At 29.3% G+C, this 24,374-nt stretch overlaps 1 protein-coding gene across 2 annotated transcripts in view; it reads right to left on the reverse strand.

Annotated features, from left to right (window-relative positions):
* Positions 1-12,813: 12,813 nt before the first annotated feature.
* The window catches only part of sano (CABIT domain-containing protein serrano), a 40,657-nt gene continuing 29,096 nt past the window's right edge, over positions 12,814-24,374 (reverse strand). For both annotated transcript variants that reach the window (XM_040712179.2, XM_071888125.1), the window contains exon 2: positions 12,814-15,602. In XM_040712179.2, coding sequence (XP_040568113.1) covers positions 13,487-15,589 — 2,103 coding nt within the window. In that variant the 5' untranslated portion in view covers positions 15,590-15,602 and the 3' untranslated portion in view covers positions 12,814-13,486. The remainder of the gene's footprint in view (positions 15,603-24,374) is intronic.

The raw sequence follows: 24,374 nt of genomic DNA on the forward strand, positions 1-24,374 counted from the left end.
ACAGATCAAGATAGTTTGTATATGGGTTGGTCAGGGAAAAGTGTCAAACATCATACGTCTAAGTCTGAAATATGCAAGCATATAAATATATTTAGTCTTTATGAACCAAACCATATCTCTGTCATGAAAAAATGTGGTCCTAGAATGTTTTCCCCCAGGAATATTAAACCTGGAAACTCACACACTCATATATGATATCAAGGCAAAATATATCTTCTCAAATATAATTTAAGGTTTAAAATGGGTATCTATCCACTTGAAGTTTGATACATTTTTGCTGTAAGACCATCTTGTTTCGATTCCTTAAAGAGTGAGGCAGCCTTCTACTCCCTGACAAGTTTATGGAGTTTTTACTCAGAGTCACAAAACTCCTAAAAGTTGAGGTAGTAATACAGACTGTGTTTATTTAAATTTAATTGTTTAGGTTCTTTCTGTATATTTTCTCTCATCTAAAGTACACCAGTAAAAAAACAGTTCGAATTCATTATAATAAGAAACAACATTCATTTAATATGAATGCTATACGCCCAAATTGAATTAAAATGCTCTCATTTCAAGTTATTCAATATAATACAAAATTACAAAGGACTTTAAGTGAAGGAAGACCTCTTTTATGTCGAAAAGAATAACCCAAAATGAGGGGAAAAGTTTCCAGGGCAAAATTGCGGGTCACCAAAAATGTAGGAGATGAATTGCAGAAATACAAATATACGGCAATTTTATTTCTCGTGTTGATTATATTAATTAACACACTGTGACTTCTTTAAGTGTATTTATAATTTAGAAATACTGAATTTTTGGGGGATGCTACTTTATTAGTTTTTGAATTATTCAACCTCCATTAATTCCCTGAAATAATATATATACACCCTAAGGTTTATAAACTCTTTAATATTCTTTTTAATTATCATTTTATCCCCGATACTTTTTAGTACATATTTTTAGAACTCAACCCAAAGATGGAACTCAAGTAATAAAATAACATTTCCGAAATCTAAGTTCTATTCATGTCTAGCTACTGGTTCATAATCAATACAAAGTCTAAATTAGATAAACTTTTGAAGGAATTTATGTAAATTCTAAAGTTAATCTACTATTTAGTAATTGATATTTTAGAAGAATAGCCACAAAACAATGTTGAGTAATTGCCCTGGTCATTTTTCAAATTAGGAAATCCAAATCCATTGTCACTAGTTGACAATTGTAAAAATAGTCGAGAAATCTATTTTGCACAATTTCAATCCTTATCATTTTTTCACTAGAGTGATTTGAGTACCGATATTTTAGATTTGATGTAACCCACTGTACATAATTTATATGTAGACTTAAGTTAATACACTTAGTAGAAAATATAAATTGGATAATATTATAGCTTAATCCTTGATCCATAAACTCAATATTGTCGATATAAAAGTGTGTATTATAAGTTCTGCCTCTACTTGTTTTCAAGGTTAAGTATATAAATTCATAAACTCATTAATATCTAAGTACTGCATAATGAATATCAAAATAAATTACTCCACGATATTTCAAGATTATGTTTTCATTAGATCGTTATAATTTCATACATCATTATAATCGATCTCCCTCTTCCTATACTCTAAGACAGTGGTTCTCAAATAGGGTGTTGTGTACCCTTGGTGTTCTTGAGATTTAGAAATAAATATATGTGCCTTTAAAAATAGTGTTTGTTCAAAAGTTTTCTGTCCACAAATTTGGGATCTGATTCTCTTGCCATCTATTGGAGGAAAAAATAGTGGGAAAAAAAAGAAAAAAATGAGTAAATGGGTAACATTTTATAAAACATCCCAGTATTTTACGGTTATTTTTCAACAAGAATCACTGGTAAGGAGTAATTGAGAAAAAAATATTTTTCAAGTGGCACATCACTGAAAAAACCTCAAAATTCTCTGTTCAAATTAATTTATATATAATTAACATATTTTTTGAATATTATTAACATAGTTTCAAGGATTACGTGCGCGGACACATTGCAGAAAGCCCCTGTCGAACGGACACTTTGCCGAATTACCTCTTTTTTCCTCGAGCTCTCCTACGACCCCACCTTTGAGTGCATTCCCAAATCATTTCAGTGATTTGCTTCACCACAGCTAACCTCCTCTCCTTCCAAAAAATCCTGGATCATAACGAAATAAAAATCTGAAATTCTCTGGTGTAATGTTAATTGTTATGCTTGTTTGTCCATCCATGAGTCTTTTCAAATACAAATAATCCATTATCTCGAATTATAATTGATAACGGATATCTTAAGGTTATTACTTAATAGCAATTCTTCCTTTCGATCGAATCCATTGATATATTAAGTCACTATGATCGAATCACTGTCATGTTTGTTTATTATTTAATTTATACTTTAAGTAATACAACGGTTAAATATTTGAACTACTATTTGAACTGTGTTGAGTTCATATAATGATAAATAATTAACATTAACTTTTGAAATATACCCATAATTACATGAATCAATTAATTATTAATTAATAAACGAATAATCATTGCAATTTGTGACAAAGAATTAAAAATGTAATCTTTTATTTTTGGAGTAACATGATTAGAAATCCTAATTATATAGTTTTTCAGGATGAATTATCATCAAATATATTTATTATTTTATTCAGCAAAGTGGTCATTCGGCAAACTGTCAATTCAACAAAATGGCTTTTGGCAAAGTGGCTTTTGGTACTAAGGTTTTTGCCAATTTGTCTTTGAACTCAACGATTATTATGTGATGCATCATAATTGCAATTAAAGCTGATAATGGTAATCATAATAAATAAAAATTCCGTGAATGTTTGAGAAAATTATCAACTCAGTATATTTTAGTTTTTTTTTAATGTTCACCTTAGAATTGTTCCTCAAGAAGAGTTTTATCTGATTGTCGATTTACTAAAATGATTCAAAAACTTGAAAATCTGCGCTTAGACTAAGTTGATGTAAGATAAATTATCAAAAAGCCTTTCTTAAATATACAAACACTCTTTTTTAACAAAAAAATACAAACTAATAACAACATATCGGTAAAAAATTAAAAATTAAACTTAACAACATAATCAACGTAACATCACAAATTGGTTTTAAAACAATATAGGTTTAATTATTGATATCCTTCAAAATCACAAATAGGGTGTAATTGATCAAATAAAAGGTAAAATGGTTGTTATTGCAATTGTTTATCTAGTATCTTCTAAAGTTTTTATCTAATCCGTCGATGCGAAGTACATATATTATTTACCCGATATTAGCACCTTCAATCTTTATTACTGCGCAATATGAAAGTACTCTAACTTAATTTTTAACGTCTCTTTTTCCAATTTCTATCATTAATTGTCTGGAGAGCGTGGGAAAATATTTATATACTCGAATTATATATTATACAATTCAATAGAAGGTATTAAAAATATGAATTTTAGCACAATACTGTATTTTGTAATTCCTGAAAATTTAATTCAATTCTCTTGATGTTTAAGAAAGTTATGTTGTTTTATTGAAATATCATATTTTATTAAATCACAGATTTTGGTGTAAGAAATTCGAGTATATGAATATCTTCCCACGCTCTCAAGCCAATAAATGAAAATTATTGAAAAAAGAGACGTTAAAAATTAAGACAAAGTACTTTCATATTGTGCAGTTAGAAAGATTAAAGGTGCTAATGTCGGGGTAAAAATGTAAGTATTTAGCATATATAAACTAAATAAAAACTTTACAAAACACTAGGTAAATTGAAGCATTAACGTCCATCATACCTTTTACTTGATCCATTAGAACTTATTTGTTATTTGAGATGAACTCACAGGAGGAATTTACCACCTTTGGAAAAAATCAGCAAAGCAATTAAAAACCAATCAGACGCCTCTCCAAAAAAATTCAGGCAAAAAATCAAAAAATGAAACCCGACTTGGCCTGACAATTAAAGATCGACCAGACCCTAGTTTTAAGGGTATAACTAGGTCCAACTATAATGTTGGAAAAATTGAGCCCGGCACGAAAGTCGGGTTAGGTTCGGGGTCACCTTTTTTTTCTTCGCACCCATTATGACACCCTTGAATGAACGGCACATTTAGCATTTGCCTATACTGTTTATGCCACAGGTCTTTCCAGTAGATAAGGGAGATCAGAAAAAATATGTCGGTTCAGATATTTTTAAAGGATGGAGGCTGTTAAAATTAAATACGAGGTTTCTTGAATAAAAGTACTTGCTCATTCTTGAGGCTATTAAAAACCCAATTTGAAGAAATTGAACATAATTTTATAAAAATTGAGAGTATCATTTTTGGACCCCTGGGATAGCCTATTTTGCTTTAGGTGAGTAATGTCCTTGAGGCTCATTTTCATGTATTACGAAACAAAAAGGGCTTTATATATCAATGAGTATTTTTTTAGGTTGGACTTCTTATACTAGATAAATATTAAATGAATAAATAAAAATTCAAAAATGAACAATTGATCGAACAAATGAAAAATGAATCTTAAAGAAATTTTGAGTCTATAATTGTTCCCCTGTGTTATATAAACATTATTTGATAACGCATAATTATTGAAATGTTCCTTCCTTTTCAAAAAGTAAGGGTGGAATATATACTTCTTATTTATCTTCCTTGGAACTACTATTTCAACAGTGTTGTGGCATTCCTTATTTATTTTAGTCCAGTGTTAGAACCGGTCATATTTGTATTTGGGACTGGTTCTTTAGACTTCTAGTGCTTAGAACTGCCAGAACAAGAATTAATTGAATAAAGAAGAAATAAAGTTGAGTAACAACATCAAGTAGCGAAGTGCCAAAGTTTTAGGACTGAAAATGACCCAACTGAGAGTGAACTGGACGGGACTGTAGTCTTCAGTCCTTAATAAGGACAACACAACACTATATAAATTTATTGTTCATATCTTTGTTAATGTACATGATAAAAATGTGGCTTCCTCAGAGAGATGACATTGCAGTTATTATTTATTTTCCAACTTATCCATTAAAATCTGCACATACTATTATATGTTTGGAATGGGAATTTAATAATAATTATAATTATTGGCTCTCTGGCTATACGGTCAGTAAAATGGCGTAGATGAAAAATAAATATGAAAGAATAACTCTCATCCTTTTTTGTCATAAAAGGCAATTTAACACTAAACAATCTTGAAAAAAAAACATCAAGAAAAGAAAAAGATCCAAATTGTTTTTTACTTCTTAATTGCATATAACTAGTGGTGAATTTGACTAAAAAAGACGTGAGTTGGGGGAGGGGTATGGGGGGGATGTGAACGTCGCCAGTTTGTCTTTATTAAACTTGAAGTCTCTGGCTCAAGCTTGCTTTTATCGCTTTGTCACCTCTATCCTTGTTTTTTTATGTCTAAATATGATTGTAACAATTGTTTAATTGTCTTATTTAGGTGTTTCTGCTAAAGGTCCTTGTTGGTGTTTTATGGTATGTACAAAAGAAGTTACAAACTACGTTATTTCAACTGTTGAAGTTTGTTTGATAACTTTTTTCGAAGAGATACTTTAGGTCTAAAATTTGAGCTATGTTGCTAAAACGTCTAATACATTCTATGTATCATTCATTTTCTTCTTTAATGGTAACTAAAAAGGTTGAAAAGAGGAAGTTACTAACTACACTATTTTAGCTGTTGAATATTTTTTGATAGCTTCTTTCAAAGACACAAGACACCTTAAGTCTAAAATTAGTGGTAAGAAGCTAAAATATATAATAATCAAGTTTTATACGTTCTAGGTATCATTTATAATCTTCTTTCAATCCTAGCTAGGAGTCAATAAAATAAATATATTTTTAAGGACCAAAGGACAATCCTTAGTACCATTGAACTATAAAAAAGATGAAAGTGTAATATGCAGTGCTTCCAAACAATTTATTTGAACAATTATGAACATAAATAGAAGATAGTTGCTTTAAAAATACAAAATTAATCCAGATTCCATTTTGAAAAAAAATCATTCTTGCTTGTTTTTGTGTTGAGATTGTAGAAGAAAATATTAATAATATTGGGTCTTGTATATTAATGCAAATTATTTTTTGTATATCTTGAATTTATTCCATATCTGTTATCCAATTTTGTTTCGAGGAGAGTTATGAATAGTGTTAATAAATTGGTCAATTTTTTAGCTTGGCCGTTTTCTTCCTGCAAGCTATTGTTATAATTATTTAATTTCTAAGAAGTGAGCTTCCTTGTCTACCACATACAAACTATCATTGATATATTCGAAACCGGATGGAACAGTTGTTCATAAAGGACGGAGAGTAACCATGATGATTTGTAAAATAGAGGATCGATATTAGAGTAATTCTTTCCCATATCCTTGTTTATTTCCTTCTTTCCTCCTTACGGATGCTTGTAGCTGATCTGATGCAACGTTAGGATAGCTAAGCTGATTCTCTCAAAAATATTCTTCAAATTGTCAGGGATACCATGTTGATCTCGGTTTCTTTTTTTTTTTTACATCCACAAAGTGCTCCCAATTAGCATAACTATTTATAAACTCTAATTAAGCCTTGTAAAACCTTGGAGTAAGACTTCATATCTAAATTATGATTGTGAAAAATAGATTCATCTAAGGAAAATTGCGATAAAGTTTAGTGGTAAGAAAAAGAATTTATAATAAATAAATATAGTTTAGAGGGAGAGTAAATAGTTGGTTGAACAGCAGGCCCCTAGTTTAGTGTACCTTTTACTGACTTGAATAACCTGTGGTATGATTGAGAAGGATATTTAAAGACAATATATATCTATCAACATTTATCAAACAGTTAGAACAAGGTAGTCAATAGTGTAGGATGTATGCATTGTTAAATGGTCTAGTTATGGTACATATTATTCGATACTAAAATAACATGTCTTAATGTAACTACTCATGAATACGAGACATTAAACTTTATTGTGCTCTATAAATTGAACAAAAGCCATCAATTGAATAATATTTTTGTTGTTTGAAGCAATTATTACACTTATTGTTTCAAGAATAATTGTAATCTAATTTTTATTAAACACTTCCTTTTAGTTACAGATGTTTTTAGTTAGCAGCACATATACTCGTGTATTGTGAGTCAATACAAAATTAAATAATTTATAAATCTTTATTTTTTGGAAATTTGAAAATTGACACAATTTTTATTTTTTTCATCGAATTGGAATACATTTTGATACGCCAAAAAATTTCAGATCTGTAACCAAATCCAGCTTTTACTTTTGACTCCTTTTAATGATAAATTTGATCAAAATTGTCTTGAAGAACGTTAATTTTGGATTGTAGTTCGTAAATAACTTATCTAATGTATTTATATAATACATCATTTGATAACTGTTGAGTTATGTAACAAAAAAATATCAGTTTTTTATTCTTTAATAAATGTATATATATATAACAGAACAAGATAAAGTCAATATATCACTTTGAAAAAAAGAAAAAGATCAAATTCATAAGTTTATGGGATTAACAGATATCAAAGATTTAATTAGTTGAAATAATTTAAAAAAATTATAAAAATGTCACATTTTAAAGGTGATATGCTGATAAAATTACTTAAAGCCTGTGATTGGAAAAAAAATCACGTGGAATATTAATGTCCCTGAATGATTATTTAAAAAAAAAACTTTCTTACCCCAAACCGTTGTATTAATTCCAAAAAAAAACACTTTTAACTAAGTAACATTTTAATAACTAATCAATTTATACAAAATGATTTGTAGATTAAAGGTGCTATATAACCAATATGATAAATAAATTAAATCTATTTTTTTGGCAAATAATGGTTTTCTAGAAAAGTAATGCTTACATAATATCTTCAATTTTCAAATTATACGAACTTAATTTTTTAATTGTTAAAATTGTATTTAACTATTTATGGAGTTTAAGCCATTTTAGCAACCAATGGGCTAACTAAACAATTGGTTTTGGACGATAAAAAAATAGTAAAAATACCATTTATGAGATTGAATTTATTTCAAATCACAAAGTTTGCTAACCTTTATTTGCATTATTCCACTAAATTCCATTATATTAAAATCTTATACAGGTTGTACCCTTAATATTGTAAAAAATAATTACAAATAAAACTTATATTACTCATAGAAATTTAAAATTCTCATTGTAAAAAAAAAATTGGGATATATTTATTATTGATTAATTGTCAATAAAGTTTGCATAAAATATTTATTGCCCATTTTTCAAATACGATGGGAAATAAAATAAAGAGATGTAAGAAATTTCTCAGTTTGTTTAAGTCCTCTCCTAACATGTCTTAGTGCAAAAGTTATTTTATACCTTTTAAGAAGTTCTGGCTTAGTGATACTAAAATTTTTCTTTAGTATCACTAAGCAAGAACTTTTTAAAATGTTTTTTTATCAACACCCGATCATTTTGAATCGGGTGTTGGTAAAAAAAACAAGTTATAATTTACCTTCTATCATATATTGGATGAAAAACCAGATTCAAGGATGGTATGGTTATGTGGCCATCAGCCGTTACAGTAAAGTTTATCTTATCTGTGTAGTGTAGGGGTACAAAATTAACTGCCTAGAGTATATGAGTACAATCTTGTAGAAAAGTCTCCAGCCATGCGCAAATTCCCACTTCAGGTAAAATAACTTTCAACAGGATAATACTCACTCTTACACGTCAAAGATATATTAAACAATTTTTCAAGGCTTTTAGAGCAACAACTTTAAGACTTTATCCACTCCGAATTTGATTCTAATGGATTTAAGATTCTGGTTCATTCTGGAGGAAAGTGTCTGTTATAAGAATGATCCTAATTTGGATGCACTGAAAGCCACCCTAATTAAAGAATCGGCAACATTTTCGTGGAGATGTTCCGTGCCTACTGTGATGCCTTCCCTAAAACACTCAAGGCCCTTTAGTTTCTGCTAAAGCAACCATTTTGAATATTATTTTTGTCAATTATTTTTATGATATTCAGTAATATTCATTCAAAATTTAGATTATTAATTATAGAAATATTAAAAGTTATATGCATTTATTCATTTGACAGTATTTAGGGTCACCCTGTATACTGTGTGGTTTATTGTAATGTGAATAATTACTCATTCTATAATTAATGAAGCTTGAGTGATTAAAATTAATTCATATATCCATATATGAGAGCATAAACAATTAGTTACAAAAAAAAAAAAACATACCTGAGCTCTCTAACTTACAGTCAAGTCGAGAAAAGGACACTTCAATGTGATCGATAAATTGCCATTTGCGCACTTTCAGCATCTCCAAGACCACCGTCTACGCCGTCAGCCAGTCCGAAACGTTAAAGAGTATAAAAGGCTTTATCAAAAAGACCAAACTGGAACAAAATCCGCAATGGGTGCAAAGCATTCTGCTGCCTGGAAGCCATTCATGCCGTTAAGGACTGCTACATTAATTATTAAGAGAGCTCAGATTCTACTATCTATTTATTGTATGAATTTTGTTAAAATTCTGTTGAAATTCTGTTGTTGAATAATAAAATATTTGTTAAAGTTTAAAATTCAATGTGTTCAGATTTGATCAGTATATTAGCAAATTAAGCATCTCACATCTCCCAATCCCAGGGACTTACCACTTTAATCTTTTTTTCTAAAGTGAGATTTCCTTGTTTTAAAAAAAGTATTATTAAATCAAAATATATTATAATTGAGATATTTAGAATGAAATAATTGGTGAAGGTCAATCATACGTTTTCTATAACATAATAAACAACATTGTTTTGAAGATTTTGTCATATAACTCGATTGGTATCAAATGATGCACTATATGCATCCTTCAAATGAGTGGTTAATGAACTAAGATCCAACACAGAATGGTCTTCAAAAGGATTTTTGATCAATTTCATATTTTTAAATGGAACTCAGAACTTAAAGGTGGATTGAGTTGCATATCTTAAATTTTATTATTTAGTTTTATAACAATAAGTTTTTCGACATAACGAAACTTTATTAAAATTGGATTAACAAATAAAATAGAGCAAATTTTTTGATGGAATTAAACAAGTAATATATATAATCCAATAATTTCTTGGCATATTTTTGTTAAATTATAGCCTTTGTTTGTTTATATTTCTGGGTGGAGTTGATTTTGGGGGGAAAAAATTGAGTTTGCCTCTGTATTGACGGCCAACATAATAGATTAACATAATGTTGAATTAATTTTTAACTATAACAATATATTATATATTGACAAGAAATATCGTTGTGCATTCTTTGTGAAAAATGTGAATATATTGATGAAACTACAAATTAATTAATTAGTATCAGAGTTACCTTATTTTTCGCCGCTCCTTAGTCTTAGTTATGATTAACTTCTAAGAATTAATATATGTACATACGCATTAGTGATGATTAATCCATTGGTCATGTTATAAGACATAAAAAAATACTCTACTGTTATTTACAAATAGGATTGGCTCGTTGATTTCAAACCTAATAAGTGACTACATTGTAAATACTTTTCTCTAAGCTTTATAGAAATAGATGGAGTCCTAAAAATATTACTTCTTAGTATGTCAAGAAGAAAAATAACACGGACCGTTTGTAGAATCTTTGGGAAGAGAACTGCTTAGGTGCCATGAAGTTTAATTAAATTAGCTATTATTATCAAAATAAGGAAATAAATATACACAAATCCCACTCTTTATCTAGCAAAAATATAAGCTAGAATGACTCCGATGTCGATGTTCAATTCTACTGTGACTCTACAAAGGACTTATATCCATAATACTCCCAGAAATATACATTTATACACTCTGGCATTCATGATCATACATACCAATAATTACATATTACTCAGATGGTCTCTCGTGGGAAAATAATAATTAACGTATAAATTGTCATATTTTATACAACTCTACTTATTACAGTCATTGAATTATTATGTATTTTATGAAAGTTTTTTGTAATTTCAGCCTAAAAAAACTTACTCTTGTACATCCCTAACATATCCTTTGTTATGGAACTCTTAATACCTGGAATAAAGACGGCGTTTTTAATTTTCCCAAATGAATATGTTTTTTTTTATTATATACAATAATATATAAGAGTAAAATAGGGCCTGAATATATTATGTTTTATATTTTTTTAAATGTCAAAGCAAAAATTTCCGCAAGGACTGGTCTTTCTTATGTGTTTTTATTATAGATTTTAAAATTAACAGTTATTTTTGACAAAAGTTTCAATTTTTTTATATCATAAAGTAATTACTTACCGCGGATGTTCCTTAATATGTTTATTTCTATAGAATTACACACGGAAAATTAATCAAAATACAAATTACACACTAATAACTGTAAGTATATACCTAGAAAAAATAGGAAATATGACTGAAGTGGGTAAAAAATGGAAAACAAAATGACGTTGATAAACTTCCTAGTATCTCGAATTCTATGCCTCAGTATTACTTTATTGATGTTCCTTTCATTGGTCAAATAGAATTGCACTCTCTATTTGACCAATGAGTAATATTTGGAAAATAAATATCATATTCAGATTGTAATTGCAAAAAGTCTCACGCACGTAGAAAATCATATTTTGTCCAATTATAGTAATAAATTACCAATCATTATGCATAAAAAATAAGTATATTATTTTTTAAAAAAAAAACCCTGAATATATTATGTAGGTACAACCAAGTTTCTATAACTAATTTTGAGTAATGAAAGTTTACGTAATCCTATGAACATCTGGAATCCCATATATTTAATGCATATCCTCCTCACAGGTTTGCAAATCCTTTCCGAAAGGATTTGTTAATAAATTAGAACCTTTTTATTATATAGATATATTGACCAAAAACTATTCAATTCGATATTTCTTAGAGATATTAGTATTAGTTTATTCTGGTACTCATATATAAAGATTTTAGAAACGTTAAAAATATCAAAAAAGGCATAAAATTTTATTTTTCAGATAAATCAACCACAAACAATAATCTGATTTAAAAAAAGTCCCAACCCCTAGACCAATAAAATTTCTAAAATATTTATAATTAAAATAGATGTAACAATTTTTTCTTTCTTTTCCTTGATTGCATACAAGTCATACTTTAGATTTAAAAACACTCCATGCTAGTATAGCTTACTTTTTGATGTGAGGAAAAATAAATCCTCCCTTACCAATGACCTTCCAAAAATTATCCTAATTCTTTTGCCCGTGTATCATATAAGCATCGCAGTATTTTATATTCATATAACAGGTGTGATGTTCCTTATTCTTCTTTGCAAAAGTTGCAAAGTGTATCATTAAGAGAGATGGTTTTTGTAAGAGAGCGAGGAAGAGGCGATAGTGAGGCATATAGCACAATTAATTTAAGGGCTATCTTAATATTAGCTGTTTGTTTCATGATTGTGTAAGGAGGAAATAAATTATTCGTATAAAGAGAATAACTTTCTACATTTAAAATAGCATTGATGCAGGGAAAATGTTATAATTATATTTCAGTTCAAATATATTTGTTATGCATTTTAAATTTACTTATACCAAAGATAAGGGAGAAATCTTCTTTAAGAGGGATACGTCAACTCACACTCGATTATTAAATAATGAACAAAAAAGAAGAAAGAGCACACACGTGAACCGTTTTTCCTTTTCTAATAGCTATATTGAGTTTTTTTATTTAAACATCCCCCATTTAATTATTTATAATAAAGGCTGACACTTTCAGGGTACCAGTAATCACATGTTAAGAAAACCATTTTTCAAGTCTAGTTACTAATAGATTCTGAAAACTATTGCCCTTCTGTTGATTGTATGTTTCTCCTCTTTAAAACATATAATGACATTAACTTCATATACAAATAGTTTTTCTAATAACTTTATTTCGTTTTATATCATGAGACAAAATACAACAAAAATATTTTTTTTGTTTTGATATTGAAAAAATATATATGTATAATGCAATATATTTTGTATGGTATAATCATAATAACCTATCGTATCCAATGGTTTCAAAACTCTTGATTGAATACAATTAATAATTATCTGGGCATTATAGGAAAAGAAGCATCTATTAAAAACAAAGAATAAAATATAATGTTTTTTTACATAAAGCCAGTTTATGTAAACCATTATGAACTTGCGTAATTTTCTTTTTGTGTGTTTGTAAAGTAAAAAAAAACAAAAAACAAGAACTATAATTTGATTAAAACTGTGAAATATTTTAATAAAAGACGAGAAAAAATAACATTAATTACTACATAACCAAAATCAACAATAACTTTTTGTAATGCTATTATAACAAAATATAATTAACATAACTTTATAAATCTACTCCTATGATACTTAATTTTAACGAATTATCTACTTTTTTTGTGAAGAAAAAAATTTTAAAGTATGTAGTTGCTGTCACACTTACTCGATATATTATTTCTACATATTTTTTATATATTTTTTTGATTTATAATCAAAGAAGTACGATATTACAAGTATGTGCGTTCATCAAATATTTGTAATTAAAATTATGAATATTTTATTATAGATATAATGTTCCAATCCTTTTTCCAATATTTCCAGAAGATCCTAATTTCCGTCCATGAATTGCTGAGGAAGTAGAGAGTTCTTTTGAGAGTCTTCGATGAGCGTAGAGACCTGGAGGAGGATGTTTGTTGGATTTATCGCTCACTATTTTGACACCGTTGTTTAGAGATGGAGTAGGAATTGAGGGGGCATTGCCCCAAACGAGGTTTGTGAGAGATTTTGGACGGCAAAGCTTTCGACTTCTCTTCTCTGGAAGATTTCTTGAGCCTCCAGAATCTCCTCCTCCAGAATTTTTACCACCAGAGTTGCTGGAATTGAGAGTATCATAATCTGGACTATAAGCTACGACTCCTGGATGATTTCCAGCTAAATTTGTTAAACTCTTGTACCTTAGATTGAAAAGAGGAGAGGGCCTGGTTACGGCGGGATGATTATGATATAGTGGAGGGGAGGACTCTTTCTTATTGCTGCGAAAAAATTTATGCTTTTGACCCACTTGTCTGTGATTGGCGGATTTAATGTAGCGAGACCTTTGAGATGGGTCATTTTGAGGATTTTTATTTTCATTAGACTTTGAAGAAGGTTTCAGCTCCTTTGTACTGGGGCGTTTCTTCACTTCGGGCTTAATAATATTACAATTACCAATAAGTTTCATGTTATCGGGTAGTCTTTTGACGTCATTTAAATACTGACTAGAGCCCATCCACGCATAATTACTTCCAATATAATCCATCGAGCTATGATGGTTATTGCCATTTTTATTGAGCCGAGTAGGAAGGGTTTCAAGAGGAGGAGGTTCTGGCACTTCATCCAATGCCCAAGGCTTTGCTCCCTTTGGTAAAGGAGCAAATCCTCGTACATAGTCGTATATTTGTTCAATTTCATCATAATCTTCTATGCTTTTATGTGTAGGGCTCCCAAGGTTAACATTACTGTTGTTCATGTTGGATGTGTTATTGGTATTCGACGTAGTGAGAGGAGGAGATGAGTTAACTCGTGAGCTCTGCTTGTTTCCCTGTTTATCTAATCCATGAAGCCTTAAGTCTCTTCCTATGCTGATATCATGAACAAGCAATTTATTCATGATGTGTCCACCAAGCTCCTTGGCTTTTGAGATAAGTCTTGAGAACTCAGTAGTTTGTTTAAGAACATCGTGATTTGAAGCCCCTTGTACTTTCAATAGCACAGTTGGAGGTAAAGGAATTAGTTGACATGACTCCTTGCCATTAAGGGTAAATGCCATGATTACATCCTCCTGCACAGATGAAAATAGTCTCATTTCTGGTACAAAAGGTTGAGAATTACGTAACCCAACAGGTGAAGGCCCTCCAGATGCAAGTCGCGCCATGAGTGGAAGTCGTTTATTCAATATATTAGAAACTGAATGCACTCCAGAAATTCCGTCTTCTTTAGCAATCACACTAAATTTTCCACGAGCCTCATAAGGCAAAAAAACATTTTCACCTCGTTCATCAAAGCAACGAAGAAAGCGATTTGAATGTGATGAAGAGTGATGGTTCGAGGGTGGTGCAGAGGACGATGAAGAGCCTGATGAGGAGGAAATTAAAGAATTTGATCCATTGGTTGAGGAGTTGGAATTGACTTCACCAATCAATAAAAGTGTTTCCCCCGCAGCGATTATACGTGTTTTATCTTTAATTCTATCTGTTTCATCATTGGTTTTGGATACGAAAGCTCGTACATTTTCTCTCACTAAGACAGAGTCTGGAAATCTCCGACAAAGTTCTTCCACACTTTCCATACTCCGAACACATCGTCCATCCTCACTTAGTATTTCAAAATACCCCTCATATGTAGATGGGATGGCAAGTTTTGGTCCTAGAGCTGATACCTTCCGACTATCTTTAAACTTCACACATTGTGCATGAATCCTTTTTTGTGTTCCAAAGTTAAGTAGGAGAACCACGGAGTTGGAATGTGTAGAGAGAGAGCTGGACGTTCCCAGGCCCTGATAATGCCCTTTAACAATGCGCACAATTTGTGGTAAAGAGTTCTTTGAAATGAACTCTTTGATGTAGGAGCAGTCCTCTTTCCAACAGGCTAGAGAATGCAGTGTACTCGCTTCTGATAAAGTCATTTCCGGCGAACATCTGAAAAGCAAAAAGAATTAAGTTAGTACATTTGAATAGGTATTATAGCATAAATTAAAAAATAGTACAAAACTAAATATTTTAAGTTAATTATATCCAAATTATACATGGCATATAAGAGAAAAAAAGAATACAAAAACATTTTTATACTGAGACGTGAATGAATGTCTGTTGTTGTACAAATTATATGGATATATATTGTTGGAGTATGCTGTTTTGTACATATCTAACATAATTTTACTTTTTATTATTTTTTTTTTTACATAAAAAAACCAACAACCTTACAGACAAACGTTCCCTACATATAAGCATGTATATTTAAGCAAACCCCCTAGTAAGAGCGGATAAAGTACAATATAATGATCTTCTATATTTATAAACACACACTTATGGCTCAAGAAATAACACCAAAGCCTATTTTATCTCTTTAGCCAGGCATCAACATGTATATTATATTCTACAGATGTTGTGTTAAAGCGTGTATCAAAATAGAGGGAAGTTTTTAAGTATATATATATATTTCTATATGAATATAATCATAACTGTATATACAGGGTGGGAATTATAAATCCAGAAAATTTAAGGAATTTGTATATTACAACTTATGTCCCAAATATTAATACAGAAATTCACAAATAATTTTTTTTTTGTAATTAAGTAAATTCTGCTTAAATCACAGGCTCCAACTTGGCACAGGCCTTGATAAGGAACTACTTGTTCATGTTGGCAACTGCCTAGGAATGGAAACCCTAAATGCACACAAATATGTTATGTGCACTTTTATTCAACTTTATCTTCAAGACACTCCCCACATAATAGCCCGAGGACTCAGATCCAATTTTTCTGAAATCCAGAAATTTGCAACTTTGGACTTTATAAAGGCTTGGTTCTTCTTTACTTCTGTACAAAAGAGCTTCTCGTCATGGTTTGACACCTTTGAATAAAGTAATGAGTGTGACTCAGTGCCAAATTCTCTTGAACAAGCTGAAGAAAAACCTCTTGGCCTCCCTACATACGCGACTGCTCCGCCCTGGACTTTTTTAATTTTCGTCACCTCTGAGGAAAGCTTTTGGAAGTCTGAACCATTAAAGGAGCTCAAATTAAGGCTTTTGTGGGTCCGATACACAGCAAGGCACCAACTAAAGGCCAATATTATCATTACATAAGCTAACCTAATGAAGAACTATATGAAGAACTGAGGTGCAGAATCCTGAACCAGGGTGGAACTAGTCATTAAAGCCAAATGAAGCTATATTGATGGAGAATGCAAATAAGATGTATCTTGATTGTATTTATGATTTAAATTTTCAAAATTTTATAATATATTTTTGAATTTAGCAATTTACAAATATTTTGCTCTTACATGACGGGGTTAATAGTGAAGTCAATTACTCAAACCAACCAATTTCAGCTTAAACCACAGCCTCCAACATGTCAAACACCATGAAAAGGAACTAATTGTCCATGTTGGCCACTGCCTTAAGAATAGAAGCCCGTAAGAAGTCGACTGTGTTATATGAACGTTTATTGAATTTTCTTTTCAAGACGCCCCAAACATAATAGATCAAGGGGCTCATATTTGACGAGCTAGGATGACATATTTCCTTTGTCAAAAACATACAGGTCTTAAAAGTGCTGCTTCTTCCGGAATAAATCCTGTTCAAATAACTTGATTTGGACAAACGGCAACATTTTAAAATTATAGCATGAAAGTGAATCAGTTAACATCAGTGTTAGCTCTTTAGTCTTATTATCTGTGGATTTATCTTCGTTTTTGGACTTACACTTGGCACGGGGATATACAATAAAGGGCACACGGTGTTTGTATTCGGAGGAACTCACAAGGATTTTGTATTTGTTCAAAAACAATTTAGTATGTTGAATCTGAGAGTCAAACTTTCATAAACATAGATCTTAGAAATGCCATAATATTGAGGTCTAAACTTTTTCTGGATTTGAAACCCTCACCCTGTATAAATATATTTAGACACCAATGATATCTTTCATCTCTGTAAGATAATCCGTTAAATTATCTCCTACGTATTTAAATATAAAACTACATCTCACATTCAGATACATATGAATAGCAATGAGAACCGTGTAAATGTGTCTAAATCAAATGCCAAAAAGAAGTACCTATGTATATACTATGTTAATGGGGATCATATCATTTAAGAACAAAGCTTCGCTTCCTAGTTTTTGACGTCAATGATCAATTCTAAACAACTAAAGTCATTTGTAAGCTGATTGGTTAGGTTTGATTACATCCATAAGTGTCTATGTAAATTATTTAACACGTTAGAGTTTTATAATTATCTGAAATAAGAATCTTTTGGTATTTTTGAGGTCAAAAATGTTTTTGTCTTTTGTATATCGGACAAAAATGAAGATTTTTGATTTTTTTTCTAGCGAAATTGTTGAGTTTATATATATAATTTTTTTTCTAAATCAAAGAAACTAACTGACTGTCTTTGCTGATGTTATAAAAGAATGAATTATTTTCTCCCTATAGAGTGTGGCTGAAAATAAATATAATAATATTCAAGAATGGTGTCATATACTTATTTTATTATCTCTTATACTTTTAAATTGAAAATTGGTATATTAAGAGTTTAATAATTACTATTTGAGGTATTAAATACATTTTCCCTTAGCTGCAATGATAGCCTCGACACGTTGCCAAAATGAGGACCAAGCTGAAACAACCTGTCCGTGGAAGGGACCTCCCATGCTTCATTAATTATTGACTTGAGTGAGTCAAGACTGTTGTGGTGGGTGCTGTTTGAGTTACTCTCCTTTGTGCTTCAGCAATAATAGTACAGAGGGCCGAAGTCGGGAGATGATGTGGATAGTAGTCCAAGGCCAAAAAATTTGCAAATTTGGTCTAGCAAAAGTTAAAGTTTTGTACATAGTCCTGTGTAAAGTTCCGCACCAGGCTGGAACTGGTCATTAAGGCATACGATAGATGGTTTTATTGATTGAGAATGCAAATAAAGTGTTCCTTAGTAGTATTTATGAATTACCCTTTCCAAAATTTGCTGATATTTTTTCAATAAATCATTTTTTTAAATTTTCAAATGGATTTTAGACTGTACGTAAGGCCATTATATCTCTTTGTGAAAAGATTCTTCATATTTGAGAGATAATATTTGAATATTTACCCAGATAGTATGCATTTAACTATTTATTTTTATGTTTAACCCCTACAAAAGAGAAACTTTTTAATCATCTTTAAAAACTCATATTTATATGTGGAGTAAAAAATATTACAGAGGTGTTATTTACTCTCTTTTAGTTCTTTTCTCTCTATTTTTTTTTTTTTTTTAATTTTTAGTTCTTGGTATTGTTACACATAACTTTCCATGGCATATTTTTCAATATATATATATATATACACTTTCTTGTGTTTTTTTTTGTTCAAGAGTATTAAGTAAAGAAAAAAAACTATAAAGATAAATATTTGATTATATTGTTCACGCACAAATAATTCATTATTTTTTCTCAGTTTGCAACTCTGGAAAAAATACCTTATATATAAAGTATAATATATTTAATTACTGGGGAGAAAATGATATCATTTGTTATTGATCTTCTTTTTATTTTAGTCAAATCAAAATATTTTTTCTTATTTAAATATAATTTCAAGAAACTTCAATATTACTGGTCAATTTTGTTTTTTAGAAAAACTTTCAATTATAAATTTTTTTTTAACATTACTCTAGAAATTTAAACAGATATATTCTTTAATTTATTTGAGAGTGATTATAAGTCTTAATTTTTGCTTACATTTTTTCGAAGAAAAACATTCGAATTTGTTGAATATCATTTGATAATTCGAGTTTTTGAGATCTTCTCAATTTTATTTGAATTATAAATAATCAACTGTAATTATGAATTTTTTTTTTACATGAGCTTTCAATAATTTGATTTATCAATTGTATGAATATAAATTTAAACACAAAAATCTTACTATTTTATTATTTATTTTCAATTTCTATCGAAGCCAACAGAGGAATATATAAAATTATTGTAAAATAAACAAACTTTTGTAAAACACATATACTTAATTATCTAGTGACTAAATTATTTTAATGGTCATAGCAAAAATTGAATATCTTAGCTTCAACATTGGCGAAAATATAGTAAACCAAATATTGAAAGTTATTTTTTTTTTTAGGTGTTATTCGGATAGCTTTTTTGCGTTAGGTCAACATTATGCGTAGAACTTTAAGCATTTTTGCTAATATATGTAATTTATATTTGTTTATTTGCAACAGAGTATACATAGACGCAAAAAAATTCGTGTACGTGTTGAAAACATGATGGAAAAAAATGAAAACGAAAAATAGAAAAGGGAAACACATAATGGTTAAAAACAACGGTAATTTGAAAACTAAAAACAACAACAAAAAAACCAGCATCATTGCATTTACTAGGGCACAAATTTCACTTTTTAATACATACATACATTATTAATCTGTACATTACTTGGAAGACGAAACATAAATAATGAAAAAGAATCAGTTGATGTATGCACAATAAAGCGGTTTGATTTTCAATATTTTTCGAATTTTGATGACGGCTACTGCAGAAACATTGTCATTTAAGATAAAAATTAGCCATATAACAAAAAAACATTGTCCTAGATGATCTTTCTTAGGTCGCACATATCGATCAAATAATGAAAAAAGTTAGAAACTCTTGACTTAGTGACTATAGATACTTAAAGGACATTTTAAGTGATTTTGAAAAAAATAATTTTATTAGATTTTTTTTTTTTGCCTATAAATTGTTTTCAAGGTTTATTTTTGAAACTATACATTGGAATAAAAGAAGTTAAAAAAATATGATGATCTTCGTATAGTGCACATCCTTTTTTACTTTTGTGATAGGAAAAATCAAAATTTTCTAAAGTTATTTGCTATTTTTACTTATAGGGTAGCTTTAGAAAATAAAAGTTCAAAAATTTGTTATATGTTAGAATAATGTCCATCATAATCAATTAATGCACAATAATGATGAAGGGTGTAATTTTATCCGTATGTATGAAATAAACTTTTGTATCCTTTCAAACTTTAAATTAGATGTGCTATTTATAGATAACGTCGTAGGAAAATGAAATTTTGCATGGATTATTTTATTACCAATTGACATTTTTCTAAACTACTTGTAATCGAAATTCGAAAAAAGTTAAAAATAAAACCATCCTAATGTACAAGTAAGATGAAATGTATTGTTTGTAGTCTGTGAAAAGATTTGATTATAAATGATTATATATATATATATTTATAAGTACTTAAATTGAGTTTGTTGTTGTAGTAACGTATCGTAAAATCATAGTCGTGGAGTTAATATTGTTTAAGAAAAAGGTCATTGATCTATGAGGGTACAGTTACTCATCTTTTTTAAGAATATTTTGATTATTTATCTTACTTCTCCCCATAGATGACTGCGTTTGCCATCACAAGTGTATTTAAGGTGTAATCATATTCTATATTTTATATTTAAATAAATATTAAATAGTTATAGGAAGTTAAAAATAAAATTACCAGTAATTTAATATCTACCTTTGGCTATTTATAATGATATATATTCAATAATACAGTTTGGTAGATAAAAGGTATTTGATAAGAATAGTTTGTTAAAATTGAACTATTGATATCATACACTTTTGATATATATATGCAATGGCTCCTAACTGGCGTTCTGAGAAGCCCTTATACTCCTCGCTGTATTGCTAAGACATCTGCACGAGATTTCCTATATATAACATTTGATAGAACATATTTTGTAAAAAAATGGCCTAAATAGAGATAAGAATAGTAAAAAGTGAACATATGCTTCTTTTTTAAGTATTAAAATCAAAGAAATTTATTATACATTGTTTGAAAACTTTTCATTTATTTAATGAAGTGAGCTAAATCAAAGAAAAGTTAAAACAAAAATAAAGAAACGTAGAATGGTCCACTTTATTTTTGGACACATCATAAATACATAAAACCCAATCTTTCATTTCCATATTTCTCTAAATGATAGACTTTATAATCAAATGTTTAGGATAAGTTGAGGAGCCGAAGATTATTAGCTAAGACATAGATTCTTCATTTGACATATGATAATCTTTATTTAGTTCCAATATGACCGTTGCAATAAAAAAATCAATTTATAATTATTCTATTGCGTTTGAATTGACAGACAACCTATCATAATAAATGGCACTTTTTTCTATGATGATTTTCTTAAGTAATAATACTTTAGTTATATAATACAAAACATAAATATGACCTTTTAAATTTGAATTGATTCAAATTATGAATATTTATTTATGAACTCAAAATATTTTCAGATATATATATGTTTAGTGCCGTATTTACAGGAATTTTATTTGGGGGAGGCTGATTGGAATGACTATATAGTGTGGACCCAAAACTTGCAGTAGCAAAAATAAATTACGAAAAACGGGATTTTTATGGAATCCAGAAAGGAAAACGCAAAATAAAATTGTAAATTGCTTAAATATGATATATTTTTTATTCATTATGTTCTCCTCCGCAAGCTATAATAGTCCCAAAACGCCACCAAACGGATTGCCAGCTCTTGACAATGAAGGCCGTGCACATGGCGTGCCACACTCTAACAATGACACCAAAGAATGAATCCAAATTTTGTTGAAACGGGAGGGAGACCATCTTCGCCCCAAACTACAAAGTACAGAGGGTTGAGGTCAAGGCTGCAGAAGGGTCAAATGGTGTCAGGCCATAAGTCATCCATAGTATTGATGTATAAGTTTTAGTTCTTCTTGGTTGTATGAGGTTGAAATGGACGTTTTAATATTGTAGGCACTCCGGAAGGAGATGCCAACAGTCTCTGACGCCTTTTTGGCATTAACATAGTCACGGAGGAGATCACAAAGGCGTTCCTTTTTTTGTTGTTACTCCCACATTTTTACTTATAGAGACATCTGATAAGCACATAACTTGTTTATTTTTGTTTCAACTGTCGTTTCATTGCATAATACAATTTCATACTAAAAATAACGGGGATAAAATTGTTATTATATCATACTGAAATTTTATTTCCCAAATCTGTATATATAATTTAATATAAATGTGGCTGATAAATTCTGCTAGTATTATGTAGACCTTGCACCCCGGCCTTTTTGATTACGGTCTCGTGGTTTTTTTTTACAGAAAAACCTTGAATTTTTAAATACAAGTCAATCCATATCCATGAATGATACAAATTTACACAATTAAAGAATAAGTTTGACCCCCAAACTGTGTATGTAAATACAATGATTTGAATAAAATGAAAATTACAATGCATGTACAATATTAGAAAAAAATTCACTCCACCTATTTTTTCACTTAATGTATACCTCTGACTGCGTTGATAGCCACAATGACAAGGATAAAGTTTTACTTATTTATATAAATTATGTATAATGTAAACTCATCATGAATGTAAAAAAATATTTTGTTAATTGAGGTATTTTTTGATAATTATAATGAATAGACATAAAAAGATGTCGTTAGAAGAATGGTATGTACATATTTACACGTCTATCCATCTATAACCAGCATTCAAATATGAATATTTACTACATTTTTTTCGTATAATATATTTTAACAAAAAAAAAAAAAAAAAAATGTTTTTGGAATTTTGTGATGATAAAATCTCTTTTTCCATACGATTTCAATACAAAAAAAAACAACAAAGTTATGGTTTGCTTGATCCTATATTTTGTAAAATATCCGTGTCTAGCAATATTTTTACTTCTTCTAATTTCATTTATTTTTTGGCTAATTTTTTACTATGAGTCAACAAAGAATGTATTGATTTACAAACTCACAATATTTATCTAATAAAAGAACAAAGGTGGTTATATTGGAAATTATGTTAAAAGAACTGCACAATTGACTGAAAAAAACTTTATATCTCTAAATTTGTTTAGATGCATTTGAAAAAAATAGAAATATTAATAATTTTACTTTCTTAAATTATATGCATGAAAAATATTAAAGTTTTATGTGACGTCTTCAATTTGGTAATTGATCATATTAAATATATTAAATTACACACAAAAAAAATGAATGAAATTGTTAAAATCATTTTTCCAAAAAATACATCAGTTTCGTTGGTTTTTTCTTCATTTATAGTAAAGTTTATATATAAGATGTGGTAAAAATAAATCCATCAAAAATCCATATTTTTCTATTAATATATATCTCCTTAGCAATCAAAACAGTACTTTCATCACGGTCAAACTCCACAATTTGCATTATTTTATTAACATTTTTGACAATTGGCCTTCCAGAGCGTTGTGCATATTTGACTTCAAAATTACCAGAACGAAATAGACAAAACCAAAGTTGATCATGATTGGTTTTTACAGTTCCAGGGTCATAAACACTATTAACATTTTCATCTACCTTGCTTGCATCCATCTTTGACGTGCCCAAAACAAATTGGAGACAAAAAAATCTCAAAACTGTTTAATCAGCTGTTTAGTAGAAAATGTAATCTTTCTAACACCATCTAGTGTAAATTGATCGTACTTATTTAATGCTAGACAAACATTACACCAGGCATCTATATGAAAAATACTGGATTTATTTTTACTACAATTATTATATAAGAAAATAGAAAAATAACTCAGTAATTTATATTCATAACACTATATAGTGGCGTCACAGGGATAGGAAGTGTGGAAAAGTTAGTTTAAGAAATTGAGCTGAATATTAAAGAGGAGTTACTTTAACAAAGGATTAT

This window comes from Lepeophtheirus salmonis, chromosome 5 (genome assembly GCF_016086655.4).
Source record: "Lepeophtheirus salmonis chromosome 5, UVic_Lsal_1.4, whole genome shotgun sequence".
NCBI lineage: Eukaryota > Metazoa > Arthropoda > Copepoda > Siphonostomatoida > Caligidae > Lepeophtheirus > Lepeophtheirus salmonis.